The following is a 16,464-nucleotide window of genomic DNA, read 5'->3' as shown; positions in this document are numbered from 1 at the left end:
TAAAGTTAAAATACTCTTACCATACAACCCAGCAATCCCATTCCTAAGTATTTACTCACAACTTATGTTCAGACACAAACCTGTAAGTGAATTATTTGTAGCTGATTTCCTCACAATCACCAAAAACTAGAAACAACCCAAATGTCCTTAAAGTGGTAAATGAATATACAAACCATGCTAATCCATGTAATAGAATAATACTCAGTAATAAAAAGAACAGCAACTACTACATACAAGATAGATGATTCTCAGAAGCATTAGAACAACTGAAAGAAGCCACATTCAAAAGACTACATACTGTATGTTTCCATTTATATAGCATTCTGGAAAAGGCAAACAATACAGACAGAAAACAGGTCATTGGTTGCCAACGACTGGTGATGGGAAGATGTGTTGTTAATACAAGGGAATTTATGGGGTTGAGGGAGAATGCTGTAACTGTTAAATGCTTGATGTGGTATTCATTATGTGACAGTAAGCATCTGCCAAAACTCAGAATGATACATCAAAAAAGAGTCCATTTCACTGTATATAAATTATTCCCTAATAATAATAAAAAAAGAATGTTAGCTTATAGGGTTTTCATAAATGCCTTTTATCTCATTTGAGAAATTTTTATCAAGAATGGATGTTTAATTTTGTCAAATGTATTCTCTGTATGTATTGAGATGATCATATATATTTTATCAAAAGAATCCAGACACAAAAGCACATTGAACCCATAAACAGGCCTAACTAATCTATGGCTATAGAAATCATAATACTTGTTGCCACTGGCATTAGGATTAACTAGAAATGGACACAAGGAAACTTTCTGGTAAAATAAAAATATTCTATATATTGAGCTTGGTGATGATTACACAATTGTATATATTTGTCAAAATTCATGAACGTGTAAACTTGAGACTTCTGCATGCTACTGCATGCAAATTATACCTCATTAAAGTACCACTAGTATACAAAAATGCTGGCCACAACCTAATTGATTTCTGGACCCACTAATGTGTTGCAATCTTCAGTTTGATACACACTAGTTCACAGGACCTGTAGGTTTGGAAAAACAAGTTCATGTGTCTAACTTAAATATTCTCCAAGCCTTGCAAAAATCCTCTTGAGTACAATTTTACAGAAATTTTCAGAGAAGAAATGAATAAAAACTTCAAATATAATTGTTCTCCTTTTTACTCATTTAACAATTACTGAAAACCTACAATGAATGTGTTAGGCACTGAAAAGGCAGAGTAGATTTGGCTGTTAAACAAAGTTCCTATCTCTTGGAGCTTATATTCCAGTGAGATAGACTTTGGCATTTCCATCTTTGTACTTTTGGTTAACTCCAGATCAGATTCATCATTCATTTAAGACCTCTCTTCTGTGTAATACCTGCTAAATATCAAGGTCTGAACAAAGTCTTTATATTTCCACTCTCACAAGGCTTCTCTGTTGTGTGGTCTCCTGACCATTTTAACATGTTGAGCTCTGGCTGAAACACTGACCCTTTAATGCAACAAATACTTTGTCTCCTATGCCAGCTCTGAAAAGTGGAATATATCAGCACACATTCGAGGTCTTAAAACATATAATTTTATTGAGTTCCTTTCCTGTATGAATTCTCTGATGAAAAATCCTTATCACCCTCATCATCAGCATGGACTCGCTGATGAATTATAAGACTTGAACTCCAACTGAAGCCCTTCCCACACTCCTCACATTTGTACGGTTTTTCTCCAGTGTGGACTCTCTGATGGGCTTGAAGGTATGAACTCCAACTGAAGACTTTCCCACACTCCTCACATTTGTATGGTTTCTCTCCAGTGTGGACCCTCTGATGGGCTTGAAGGTATGATCTCTGTCTGAAGCGCTTACCACACACATCACATCGGTATGGCTTCTCTCCAGTGTGGACTCCACGATGAGCCAGAAAATTTGAGGCCCGACAGAAGCCCTTCCCACACTCCTCACATTGATATGGTTTCTCTCCAGTGTGGCATCTCTGATGGGCTTGAAGCTGTGAACCTACACTGAAACCCTTCCCACACTCTGCACATTGATATGGTTTCTCTCCAGTGTGGACTCTCTGGTGGACTTGAAGACTTGAGAACTGACTGAAGGCCTTACCACACTTCTCACATTTATAGGGTTTTTCTCCTGTGTGTATTCTACAATGAACGTTAAGATCTGAACTACGACTGAAGCCTTTGCCGCACGTAGCACATTTGTACGGTTTTTCTCCAGTGTGGCCTCTTTGATGAGCCAGCAGATTTGAGGCTTGGCTAAAGCCCTTACCACATTCCTCACATTTATAGGGTTTTTCTCCTGTATGAACTCGAAAATGAATGTTAAAATCTGAGCTACGACTGAAGCCCTTACCACATGCATCACACTGATATGGTTTCTCTCCAGTATGACCTCTCTGATGGTCCAGAAGATTCGAGGCCCGACAGAAGCCCTTCCCACACTCCTCACATTTGTATGGTTTCTCTCCAGTGTGGCTTATCTGATGGGCTTGAAGGTGTGAACCCACGCTGAAGCCCTTACCACATTCCTCACATTTGTAGGGTTTCTCTCCTGTGTGGATTCTACAATGAATGTTAAGGTGTGAACTATAACTAAAGCCCTTACCACATGCATCACATTTGTATGGTTTTTCTCCAGTGTGGATTCGTTGGTGAGCCTGTAATCGTGAGCGCCAACTGAAGCCCTTGCCACACTCATCACATTTGTAAGGTTTCTTTGTAGTGTGGACTCTCTGATGGACTTGAAGATATGAACTCTGACTGAAGCCTGTCCCACACTCCTCACATTTATAGGGTTTCTCTCCTCTGTGGGCTATCAGATGAGCTTGGTAACGTGAGCTTTTCCCAATGTTCCTCCCACACTCCTCATATTTGTCTGGATTCTGCCTAGTGAAGAGTCTCTGATGACGGTGAAGATATGACCTCTGATTGAAGCCCTTACACAACACATCATGTTTGTATGATTTCTCTCTACTGTGGAGTCTCTGATGGGCTTGAAGACTTGAAAACCGACGGAAGGTGTCATCACATTTTTCACATTTATATGGCTTCTCTCCTGCATGGACCCTCTGGTTACGTTGAAGATGAGAGTGCCAAATGAAACCTTTTCCACATTCCTGCCCTACCAGGGGTTTTTCTCCAAGGTGGACACTCTGATGAATTTGAAGATGTGAACGCTGATGAAAGCCTTTACCATACTCCTCATCTTTATAGGGTACATCACTTTGTTTTTGCAACTGAGAAACAGTTCCTTCAATATTTATCGTGGACTCTTGACCCTGGCTTAACTCCCTTATAACTTGTTGCCAGATTTGCGAGCAGAAAAGCTCTTCATGTGACAGGTACCTTAATCCTACTTCTTGAAGAGTCTCCATCTCTTTTAGATTCTTGCCTCCTGAAAGGATAAAGAGAATTTGAACGTGGCCAGTGAATGCTCTGTTCAGAGATTTCAAGATTTTAAATAGCCTATGGCTTTACTGAACGAGGAGAAGGTTCAGTTTTTCTTCATTATCACGTATCATGTTATCTGATTTACATGCCTCTAGAAACCAAGAGGAGGTCCACTAGGCTCCCATTCACTAAGCAATAATGAGACCCATTTAGAATCATACTAAATTGCATAAGTGAGCTACAAGTTAGAAATTTGGTGGCTGCAGGGCAAGAAAAATACTTCCTAGGAAATCTTTATAAAGATGAAACTGCACGTTCTCCTTTGCTGCAGCAGATGTCTGAGAAATAGCTTCCACATAATTCTGCCTATTGCATACACATCAGAACAAACTGGCCCTGCTCTTAAAGTCTAGTAAAACCCTTAGAGATCGATTATCAGAAGATGTCCCTAGACGATGTTGAAAACCTTTGCCCGGGATTATTTTATTGGGTATTTAGTTCAATGTTTAGGAAATTTGGGGCACTAGACTGGTTGGAATGACTAGCATGTTTGGGAGAAAGTACCTTATTACCTAAGTGTCTAAAGTTCAAAGTATAAGCAGAGAGTGGTCCTTCACCTCCTGCTGGGAAATATCCTCCATAAGGACAACTGGGGAAAGGGGTTTACAGTAATAACATACATTGCTCTATGGTAACTGAAATCTCGGTAACTATGCAAATAAAATGACTATGTTCCACCGAGGAGACCGGTCAGTTTTTAGCCCTGCTGGGAGAGCCATGCCTTGAAATTGACAAGGAGATTGCTTATGTATGCAGCCAACCCCACAGAAGTTTCAGAAAGAAGATATTAGAAAGAAGGAAAGGCAAGAGAGGCAAGAAGACAGAAGAAGCAGAGAGAGAGGAGGCAAGGAACCTCCTAAAAGAGATGTAACACAGGTTAAGGGTTGTAACACCGAAGACAGTGAGAGGCCTGGAAGAGGCCCTGAGGCAGAGTCAGCGGTGACAGCAGGAACCTGCTGCTAGGAATGCAGCTAAGAGAGCTGAACAAAGGGGCTACACTGGCTATGAGGTCAGTTAGCAGGGAAGAGGCCAACAGCAGGGAGGCCTGCACGGCTGAGAGGGGGTGTTCAGGGCCAAGAGGCCTGTCCTGAGGCAGCTGAGAGGAGGCCTCCACAGCTGAGAGGGGCATGCACGGCAGACACAAGGGCCTATTTGCTTGCACGGCACGGCCGGCCAGCCCGGCCGAGAGGTGCTGAGAGAGCTGTCCTGCACTGAAGAAGGGGGGGATGTGCTCTCCACTTCAGGGGAGCCTTCTAGACTTTGTCTACATACTTCCTGATTCTAATTCTGAGTTGTAGCTTGTGGATACTGATTCCAAGTTGTGCTCTCTTACTTCCTTAATAAACCACTTAACCGTTAATTATGGTAAGTTGTGTGTGGCAACTGCAACGAGTTATCAAACGCAGCAGAGAAGTAGAGAGTGCCATGGCCAGGCAGCTGTGTCAGAATTGGTAAAAGGTTGGAGACTGGGGGTAAGTCTGATCTCCACCTCAAAGGAATCAGCTTTAGGCTGTTGGTGATTCTCTTTCCTCATCCTGAAGTTAGAGGACTTCAGGCACTACTACTACACAAGTCCTAACCCCCAGTATCTGTGAATATAACCTTATTTGGAAATAGCACCTTTGTAGATACAGTTAATAGGCCGTCATATGGAGTAGGGTGGGCCCTAATCCAGTATGATTGGTGTCTTTATGAGAAGAGAAGACACAGAGAGACACACAGTGACAGTGGAGGCAGAGACTGGAGTGATGCATCTAGAAGCCAAGGATGCCAAGGATTGCAGGTACCACCAGAAGCTATGAGAGAGGCATGAAACAGATTTTCTGAGCCCTCCAGAAGGAATCAACCTTGCAAACACTTGATTTCAGATTTCTAGCCTCCAGAGCTGTGAGAAAGCAAATTTCTTTTGTTTCAAACCTGCCCTGGTAGAGCAGCAGTTAAGAGCTCGGCTGCTAACCAAAAGGTCGGCAGTTCGAAACCACTAGCCGCTCCTTGGAAACCCCATGGGGCAGTTCTACTCTGTCCTGCAGGGTCACTATGAGTTGGAAATGACCTGATGGCAATGGATTTATTTTTTAGATACACTGTCCTATAAGGACCACGCTATTGTTTTTCAGACTGAATGCTGGGACTTATTAATGAAATTATAACAACTCTATTAGCTTTTGACAAATATTAACAGAATAGAAAAAAGTATTAGACTTGCTTTATAAACAGTAAAGGTATCTCTTACCTTTACATAAATTATATAAAATGCTTGTTATATATACACACACATACAATACACACAAAAACATGAATGTTTGTATTGTTTATGATATAAAAAGTATTTCTTACTGTGACTCATATCCAATGGCCTAAATAGCTAAGGAAGGTATCAATTCCTTAATCAAAAAATTAAAATTGTTCAAATGGAAAGTTATATTGTAATGATGGAAACTTAGAAAAAATAATAGATAAATGTGTTCTTCTTAAGTTCTTGGTTACATAGTTCACAGTTTCCGTATATTTTCAAAAGCTATCACTTTTAAATGTGTGCGTGTATGTGTTTTGTTTTTTTCGTCTTCCTGAGGATGTGCCAACTTGGGGTGGGTAATTTCATGATCCTACCCAGAATGAGTGTCTAAAATCAATCACTTTAACATTTGCTTGTTTAATAACTAATTTTATAGAAAGAAAATAAAGGCATGGCCATACATATCATATTTTTAAATAGGGATGACTAAGAAGATAAGTAACATTCTTTTCTCTAACTCTGTGTGGATCGTAAAAAATTATGGATAACACTGCGAAGAATGAGAATTCTAGAACACTCAGTTGTCCTCATGAGGAACCTGTACGTAGATCAAGAGGCAGTCATTCGAACAGAACAAGGTGATACTACGTGGTTTAAAGTCAAGAAAGGTGTGCATCAAGGTTGTATCCTTTCACCATGCTTATTTAATCTGTATACTGAGCAAATAATCTGAGAAGCTGGACTACGTGAAGAAGAACGAGGCATCAGGATTGGAGGAAGACTCATTAACAACCTGTGTTACACAGGTAACACTACCTTACTTGCTGAAAGTGAACAGGACTTGAAGCACTTACTGATGAAGACCAAAGACCACAGACTTCAGTATGGATCACACCTCAACATAAAGAAAACAGAAATCCTCACAACATCATGACAGAGAAAAGATTGAAGTTATCAAGGATTTCATTTTACTTGGATCCACAATCCACACCCATGGAAGCAGCAGTCAAGAAATCAAAAGATGCATTGCACTGGGCAAATCTGCTGTGAAAGACCTCTTTAAAGTGCTGAAAGGCAAAGATATCACCTTGAAGACTAAGGTGCGCCTGACCCAAGCCATTGTGTTTTCAATCATCTCATATGCATGCAAAAGCTGGACAATGAATAAGACCGAAGAAGAACTGACGCCTTTGAATTGTGGTGTTGGTGAAGAACACTGAATATACCACGGGCTGCCAAAAGAACAAATAAATCTGTCTTGGAAGAAGTACAACCAGAATGCTCCTTAGAAGCAAGGACGGCGAGCCTACGTCTCACATACTTTAAACATGTTATCAGGAGGGATCAGTCCCTGGAGAAGGACATCATGCTTGGTAAAGTAGAAGGTCAGCGAAAAAAAGACCCTCAAGGAGATGGACTGACACAGTGTCTGCAACAATGGGCTTAAGCATAACAATGACTGTGAGGATGGTGAAGGGCTGGGCAGTGTTTCATTCTGTTGTGCACAGGGTTGCTATTAGTCGGAATCAGCTCAACAGTACCTAACAACAACTCTTTGGAAGGGGTAGATGGCTGCCATGAGGAAAATGTTTGACGGGGAAGACTAACTTGAAAGCTAGTTATTATCTGAGAATTTCTCTTTCCTGATGTAAAGTGTAGATCTTTTCTTTTACAGGGGTCCTGGCTAAAAAGCGGCTATTCAATCTTTATTCTAAAATGTAGTTCTTCCCCAAGCAAGTATGATTTGCTACTGAAGGCTGCAGGAAGGCCACAAGGAGAAAATGGTATTTGATTCTGTTATAACTGCAAAGCTAAAGCGTTCAAGAGATATGGGCTAATGGACACATAGCTACAAACATCCAAAACCTCCGAATAAATTGAAGGAACTCTGGTGGTGCAGTGGTTAGGCGCTCAGCTGCTAACCACAAGGTCGATGGTTTGAACCCACCAGCTGCTCCACGGGAGAAAGATATGGCAGTCTGCCTCCATGAAGACATTCATCAGGAAAAATGAAAAAAACTGTCTGGACTGCACCTTTATCACACATTTTTGTTTACTACCCTTTAGATATCTCCATGGTAATGGAAAATCATTAACTCATTCATTCGTTCATTCAACAAATACTTACTGTATACCCTCTGCCAGGTCTGTTCTATACATTGAAGATATAGCGATAAGACAGAATTTCTCCGCTCTTGAGATTACATTCCAGTGGGAATGTAGTGAGATAAACAAGTAAACAAAAATACACATTAATATGGTAAGTGGTGAGCAGTGCTTAGACACAAAGTAAGACAAAATATGAAAAAGGAGAATGAAGGAAAAGGAAAAAAACGTAACCCATTGCCGTTGAGTTGATTCCGACTTATAGCGACCCTATAGGACAGAGCAGAACTGCCCCATAGGGTTTCCAAGCAGTGCCTGGTGGATGTGAACTGCCAACCTTCTGGTTAGCAGCCATAGCTCTTAACCACTGTGCCACCAGGATTTCCAAAGGAAAAGGAAGGTAATACAAATAGAGTGGTCATGGTCCTTCTTCTGATGGTACATCTGAGAAGAGACCTAAATGAAGTGAGGGAGGGGCCAAGAGGTGGTAGAGTGAAAGAACATTCCAGACAGAAGGGAGAACAAGTAGATAGTGATGAGGCGGAAGCATCCTTGGCATAGTAAAGAGAGGTAAATGTGGCTGGAACAGACTAACAAGGGGGAAAGTGATAGGCCATATTTACAGAAGATGGGGGAAGATGGAGGGGCAGACCACATGGGACATACACAAACCACTCTAAGTACAGGTAATCCCCGACTTACAACATATTCGAGTAACGATGAACTGCACTTATGACCATATGGTTTTTCTTTTTTGGTACATCTTATCATTAGTAATATGTACTACATACAATGTTGCAGCATGTAATTTGCTGATGTTATTCTCAGATGTTCACTCAGAGATGTTCAATGTTATGACTTATTGTTCAAAACACTGCTGTACAGCAGGCTGTGACAATAATGAAAACTAAAAAAAATGAGGTATTTGACTTACATCATAACTAACAACAGAGTCATTGGAATGGAACCATATTGTAAGTCGGGGACTACCTGTAACGTGGATTTTACTCAGAGTCACATAAGAAACTATTTGAAGTTCTGAGCAGAGGAATGACATGATCTAAGACTTCACCCTGAGTGAAGAACTGATCATAAAAGAGCAAGGTAGAAGGAGGAGAGCTGTAGGAAGGCTCCAGTAAACCACAGCCCACGTGTTGGCTGAGACCAGCGCCACAGCTGTGGAGATGCTGAGAAGCAGGACAGCTTCACAGGTGCATGGCTCTCACCTAAAGAGCTATCTCTCTGGGTTGCTGGCTTCATCATCCAAAGCTTTTCTTCTCTCTCTAATGGAGGTATTATATTTGGTGTGAAGGATTGATGCCCTGTGAAAAGGCAAGGGCAAATGTCTGAAATTAATAGACTGGAGGCAAAAATTACTAAAACTTATGGTTCCCACTGCATCACCTTTGGGACACCAAAATTAGTGTTTTCCAAACTTTTAATCATGACCCATTGGACAAAATATATTTTATGCAAAGACCCAGGATATACAGACAAAAGCATACATGACTGAAAAAAATATCTATTTTCATTACACCCTTTCCAATGTCCCTCATGCTATTCTTCACAATAGGTCATAGTTTTTGCTGTACTGTGTAGTTGTTGCCAAGGGCACTGATACTTTTTATCCTATTTTATTTCATTAAAAAATGCTGGGACAATTCACAAAAAGTGTTTTATAACCCATTAATTGAAGACAACTGCAATTTGAGAAAAGACAAATAATGTATAGCAGTCAAGCTGTCCATTTACAGTTCACTTATAAAACATAACTCTCAGCAGGGGGAGAAACGAGGCATTGGTGGTTCAGGAGAATTCTCACCAACCACGCAGGAGATCCCAGTTTGATTCCTGGCCAATGCACCTCATGTGTAGACACCACCACCCGTCTGTCAGTGGGGGTTTGCATGTTGCTATGATGCTGAACAGGTTTCAGTGGAGCTTTCAGACTAAGACAGACTAGGAAGAAAAGCCTGGTGATGTACTTCTGAAAAGCAGCGAGTAAAAACGCTATGGATCACAATGGTCTGATCTGTAACTGATCACGGGGATGGCGCAGCACCGTGCAGCATTTCATCCCATTGTGCACAGGGTTGCCATGAGTTGGGGGCCGACACGCTGGCAGCTAACAACAACAGCCAGGGAAAAAGGACTAGAAAAACACCATCTCTGTGTCTCACATGGATTAGAAAACTGGAAACTCTTTGAAGAGCTCCAAATCCTTGAACATTCAAGGGCATACAGACACTGCAGGGAGCCGGTGTTCAGTTAGAGGGCACCCGTCCTCACCCAAAGAGACTAGGTTCCTGAAGTTCTCCAGCATCACATCCTGGTACAGCTTCCTCTGGGCAGAGTCCAGCAGCTCCAGCTCCTCCTCGGTGAAGACCACAGCCACGTCCTTGAATGTCACTGCTTCCTACAACATCAAGCACACCTAGATCTTATAACAAATGTACCCTGGAAGAAGGGTAGGCAGCACTGAGAAAAGTGGAAGTGCATAAAGTAGCTCCAGATTCTAAGAGACCAGAGTCAACTTTATTATACTATAAACATTCCAAATAATGTACATTACGTTTTAGACCTTTTTTTTCCATAATAAATGCTGAAAAGAACATCGTTTTTAGATAGACATTAGCCCACTTGTCTAACTATTTTCTTAGGACAAATTCCAAGAAGTGAAAATTGCACTGTCAAAGAATATGCTACTTTAAACTCATGATTTATTAGGACAGAGCTTCTTCTCAATTTTCTCTATTTTATCCTTCCTCCACAGGAATATAAGTATCCCTGTTCTCCACACCATAGACAACATTGAATATAACTAATATTTTAAAATCCTAGGTAATCTGATCAGTAAAAAAAAACAAAAAAACAAAACTTGTTTTACTTACTTGTCCTTATTAGATAATTAATAAGATCATCATACTTTCATATATTTACTGGCCTTCTTTATTTTTTCTTTGGTTCCTTGCCTTTCAATGTCCTTTCCTCCAATTGAGATTTTATCTTATGAATCTGTAAGATTTCTATTTAAGAAAATATTCTCACCCACCAAAAAAAAAAAAAAAAAAAAAACACCAAACCCATTGCTGTTGAAAAAACTAAACCCATTGCTGTTGAGTCTATTTTGATTCATAGCGACCCTACAGGACAGAGTAAAACTGCACCATAGGGTTTCTGAGGAGTGGCTGGTGGATTTCAACTGCTGACCTTTTGGTTAGCAGCCATAGCTCTTCACCACTTGTGCCACCAGGGCTCCCTTTCACCCGCTGTTTTCTATTTTCTTGTATAGTTTTCTGTACAGCAGTGTTTCTCCACCTCAGCACTACTGACAATCTGGGCTAGATAATTCTTTGCTGTGGGAAGATGTTCTGCGCATCGTAGGATGTATAGCAGCATCCGTGGCTTCTACCCACTAAGTGCCCATAGCACTCTCAAGTTATGACAACCCAAAATGTCTCTAGACATTGCTAAATATTCCTTGGGGGGTCGGGGATCACCTACAGTTGAGAATCATTGGTAGACAGTGTTGTTTTAAATTTTCATATAAAAACTGTGTTTATTCCTGGAGCCCTAACCATTCACGTGCCCTAACTGAGCAATAGTGATCAGAGAGAAGAAGGAACAACTGAGGAGGGAACCAGGGAGGGGCAGAACCATCAGCTGGGTTTACCACCCCCCAGGACATGCCAGGCACCCAAAGGGCTAAATTCCCTGATTGGAGAATTCTTTTTCTCTTTTCATACAAGTAAAAATTTTAGAAGTCTTTTTGAATCAGTTGGTTTGGTTTTTGTTTCCTTTGTGAACTTAGGCAATTTTCTGAAACTTTATAGTCCTGTTTATTTATAATCAAAACACAGACGACACCAAGTACTTCCTCCTAAGGTTGGTCTGAGGACTAACTGCAATAAGAAAAGGAAAGTATCTGGCAAGTCCTTTTGTAAACTAAGTACACTATTACTTTGATAAAATAAATTAATATGTTGTTGTGTGCCAGCCATCAAGTTGATTTTTGACTCATAATGACCCCATGTGATAGACCAGAACTGCCCCATGGGGTTTCCAAGGCTGTAATCCTTATGGAAGCAGACTACCACATCTTTCTCCCACAGAGTGGCTGGTGGGTTCAAACTGTCGACCTTTCAGTTAGTAGCCAAGCACTTAACCACTGTGTCAGCAGGATTCCTTAATAAATTAATATGTGAGTATTCATTCAGCAAACAAAACATGAACATAGTATGACGCAAGTATGGGTAAGAATGAACCCAGCTTTTTGTGTGAAAATATCTAATATTTTTATTGCGTGAAGCAGTAGTTAGACCCTGTTGCACCATGCCATATTTGAATATTCTAGTTATAAAATACCTGAAGTACCACATTAAAAAAAAACCTCATTGCCATCGACTCGATTCTGACTCATAGCAACCCTATACGACAGAGTAGAACTGCCCCATATGGTTTCCAAGGAGCGCCTGGTAGATTCAAACTGCCGACCTTTCGGTTAGCAGCTGTAGCTCTTAACCACGATGCCACCAGGGTTTCTGAAGTACCACATATCAAATGCAATTTCCCAGTTGAGAGTTCCTAAACATTAAGAATGATGGCAAGACTCCTTCAAATCCCTTTTGGGGGAAAATGGTTATATGTAGGAAAACTGTTACTACAATGCTCCTTAAAACAACAGAAATCCTAAACTACCTAAATGTCCATGAATGGGGAAAATTTACAAAACACACACACATGCACTACATCAATTCAAGGGAATATGATGTAGCCATTACACAAGCAGAGTATACACTGAGTTCATGTCAATGGTGGTAGAATGATTTGAAATAGGACAGCAAGAATGGTTGCACAACTTGAAGTACATAATCAAGGTCACAGAATTGTACATGTAGAAACTGCTGAGATGCGGTTCTGTTTTGCTATGTATATGTTCACCACAATTTAAAAATAAATACTTTGCCCATGATCATACAGCTAATAAATCTCAGAACTGGGGGAAAAAATGCAGAGTATATACAGTAATATCAAGGTGAAAAAGCATATTTGAGAATTTTATCTACATGATGATTACAACTATACTGTTATGGCTGCATATGTAAAAAAGAATGTGGAAAGATGAAAGGAGTTGATTTGTAAGTAGAGTAGCAGTCAAGTGGGAGATGTTGTTTCACTGATACTGACTTTCCTACTCTTATTTGTAAAATTACAAAAGATGACAAAATAAGACAAGAAAAATTAAACTGCACTAAAACAGAAAACAGCAAGCAAGCATCTGATACACAACACATCCTCAAATGTCTGTTGCTCTCCTTAACCCTGGCCAAGGAAGAGAAACAAGACGTGCCTAATCTTTGAGAAATGAGGTGAGAACTTACAACCTAGAAAGGCAAGCCCAACTCACCTTGAACTTGGTCATTTTGTCCTCCTCCTTCTGGGGAAGGGTAGAGCCTTGGGAACGCAGGACTAGGGAAGGAGAAAAAGCCATGAGAGTGTGGCAGAGGATGTCACTAACCCATATGGCTGCTCTACGTGAGACAGCAAAGGTGCCCCTTCCTCGGTGTAGCTGCACCTGCACTTGGCTTGATGAGCAGAGCATGGGCTGGATTCCAGATTCCACTCACCCTCTCCAGCCGAGAGCCCCTATGCAGTGAACAACCTGCCCAACCACACGCTGTGGCCCTATGACATATTCTCCCTGTAGTTCTCAGGGTATGATTCTGATTCTTGGGAGGGTGGAAATAGTGTAAAATACCCAGGTAAAGAACACAATTTCTGGGGCCAAAATGCCTCAGTTCATATCTTGGCACTGCTATTTATTAGCTGCAAAATCTTGGACAAATTATTAATATCTCTGTGCCTTAACTCTTTCATCTGTAAAATGGGGAAATTAACAATGCCTATCTTGTTGTTGTCATCAGGTATCATCAAGATGGTTTTGACTCAGTGACCCTACGTATCACAGAACAAAACACTGCCTGGTCCTGAGTGATCCTCACAATCATTGCTGTGTTTGAGCCCATTGTTGCAGCCACTGCATCAGTCCATCTCATGGAGGGTCTTCTTCTCTTTCACTGACCCTCTACTTTACCAAGCATGATGTCCTTCTCCAGGGACTGGTCCCACCTGATAACACATCCAAAGTACGTGAGATGAAGTCTTGCCATCCTCACTTCTAAGAGCATTCTGGCTGTACTTCTTCAAAGACAGACTTCTTCATTATTCTGGCAGTCCATGGTATATTCAATACCCTTCGCCAACACCATAATTCAAATGCATCAATTCTTCTTCGGTCTTCCTTATTCATTGTGCAGCTTTTTGCATGTATACGAGGTGATTGAAAATATCACGGCTTGGGTCAGGCACACCTTAGTCATCAAAGTGGCATCTCATAGGACTATTGTAAGGATTGTAAATGAATAGGCAGAGGGCATTAAGAACACTTTCAGGCTACCTTATTTCTTAGTAGCTGCAGAAAAGGAGATAATATTCAGTAACATAAAACTTGTCCTCATAAATGTTTTCTATCTATGGAGCCTCTGTAGGTATGGCTCTGTCATATGAAAATCACCTTTAACCTCTGAAATATCTGTCATTCTCTCTGGATTGTCAGCCTTAATTTGGTGCTTTTGTAATATTTAAAATTATACAGAAGACTTTTTTTAAAAGATATAAAACCTTGTTAACTCTGTTAAACAAAAAATACCTACTGCCACTGAGTCAATTCCAACTTGTAACGACCCTATAGGGTTTCCAAGGCTGTAAATCTCTACGAAGCAGACTGCCACATCTTTTTCCCATGGAGCCACTGGTAGTTTCAAACTGACAACCTTTTGGTTAGCAGTCAAATGCCTTAACCACTACACCACCAGGGCCCCTTTGTTAACAGTAAGGTCTTAAAAAGACTCTTATGACAGAGATAAAGAAAAATTAATAAAAACCTGTGACTCTGCCAGATTAACTTAGCTGTAAATTTGATAATCAATATCTCATTTAAGTTAACAAGCTATCCTAATCAAAGTAATAAAAACAATGGTAGGGTTTAACATTAAGTAGGCACTAGGAAGGAGTCCCTGGGTGGCACAAATGGTTAAGCACTTGGCCACTAACCAAAAGGTTGGTGGTTTGAGTCCACCCAGAGGTGCCTTAAAAGAAAGGCCTGGCAATCTACTTCTGAAATACCACAGTCTTGAAAACCCTATGGAGCACAGTTCTACTCTGAAACACGTGGGGTTGCCGTGAGTTGGCACTTGACCGGCATTTGACGACAACTGGTACGGCATTAAGGACGTTAGAGACCTTGTGAAGCACTTGGTATGCATCGTTTCATTGAAGTACCGCACATGTCCCTGTTAAGAAGCTACTGTTGTACTAGTCGGAGCGCTGGTGGCATAGTGGTTAAGAGCTCGGCTGCTAACCAAAAGGTCCACAGCTCGAATCCACAAGCGGCTCCTTGGAAATCCTATGAGGCAGTTCTACTTTGTCCTGTGTGGTCACTATGAGACAGAATGGACTCGACGGCAACAGGTTTTTCAACAGGCTGTACTAGTCATGTGACCTTGGTTCAATCATCTAACCCGTGCTATCCTAACCTATAGAAAAACAGATAGTCACTGAATGTCTAAGTCGGAGCATTATGGTGGGAAATAAATGAGCTAATTTATATAACACCTTTGGCATAGTACCTAGCATTTCAGATGAGTTCTCAGTAAATGACGATCATCATCAAATGATGATGATGACTGTTGTTCTCATTTAATAGGTGAGGAAGTTAAGGCTTAGTAAGGTCAAGAGGCAGGGGAGGGACCTGAATCCAGCTCTCAGACCAGTGTCAGCATTCTAAATCCTCTCTCTGTTGCTTCTAAAGACAAAAACAAGCAGATGGAAGTTGGGGGGCAGGGCGGGGAGGGGGTCCTCACATTTGGAACAGTGTCTAGCAGTTTAAACATTCAATATAAGTTACTGATTATTTAATTAAGAGTCCCTGCACTGACTACTCTGACCGGGGTCACAACAGAGGGTTCTGGACAGAGCTGGAGAAGGATGTAGAACAAAATTCTAACACACACACACACACAAGAACAGATTTATAGTCTGAAAAAGACTGGAGAAAACCCGATAGTATGACCCCCAGACACCCTTTTAGCTCAGTGGTGAAGTCACTTCCGAGGTTCACTGTTCAGCCGGGGATTGGACAGCCCCATAAAACAAAACGGGACTAATGAGGCACAGCAGTCCAGGGACAAGGACTAGAAGGCAGAAGGGGACACGAAAGCTGGTGATAGGGAACCCAAGGTTGAGTAAGGACAGTGTTGACATGTAGTGGGGTTGTTAACCATTGTCAAAGCACAACATGTGTACTGTTTAATGAGAAACTATTTTGTTCTGTAAACCTTCACCTAAAGTGAGAATAGCAGCACAACTGGAAGAACATAATCGATGTCACTGAATTGTGCATGTAGAAATTTTTGAAATGGTGTATCTTTAACTGTGTATATTTTCACCAAAAAAAAAAAAAATCGAGAAAGAAGAGTGTTGACATGTTCTGGGGTTGTTAACCAATGTCATAAAACAATATGTGTACCGACTGTTTAATGAGAAGTAACTACTTGCTCTGTAAACCTTCGCCTAAAGTACAAAAAAAAAAAAAAA

General features: G+C 40.9%; 1 protein-coding gene across 3 annotated transcripts in view; it reads right to left on the bottom strand.

The window, feature by feature from the left end:
- LOC101342545 (zinc finger protein 45) overlaps positions 1 to 16,464 on the bottom strand; it is a 63,739-nt gene that overhangs the window by 42,951 nt on the left and 4,324 nt on the right. The window contains exons 3-6 of one of the 3 annotated variants that reach the window (XM_012559197.2): positions 13,217 to 13,278; positions 10,099 to 10,225; positions 9,036 to 9,131; positions 1,636 to 3,411 (exon numbers count right to left, since the gene is read on the bottom strand). In XM_012559197.2, coding sequence (XP_012414651.2) covers positions 1,636 to 3,411; positions 9,036 to 9,131; positions 10,099 to 10,225; positions 13,217 to 13,278 — 2,061 coding nt within the window. Of the gene's footprint in view, positions 1 to 1,323; positions 3,412 to 7,831; positions 7,841 to 9,035; positions 9,132 to 10,098; positions 10,226 to 13,216; positions 13,279 to 16,464 lie in introns of those variants that run through there. The other 2 variants (XM_023742728.1, XM_023742729.1) reach the window with 2 other exon arrangements.

The sequence above is a fragment of the Trichechus manatus genome, unplaced genomic scaffold, assembly GCF_000243295.1.
Source record: "Trichechus manatus latirostris isolate Lorelei unplaced genomic scaffold, TriManLat1.0 scaffold00216, whole genome shotgun sequence".
Lineage (NCBI taxonomy): Eukaryota > Metazoa > Chordata > Mammalia > Sirenia > Trichechidae > Trichechus > Trichechus manatus.
The sequence above is the reverse complement of the archived record's forward strand: the minus strand, read 5'-3'. Positions and strand labels throughout refer to the sequence as shown.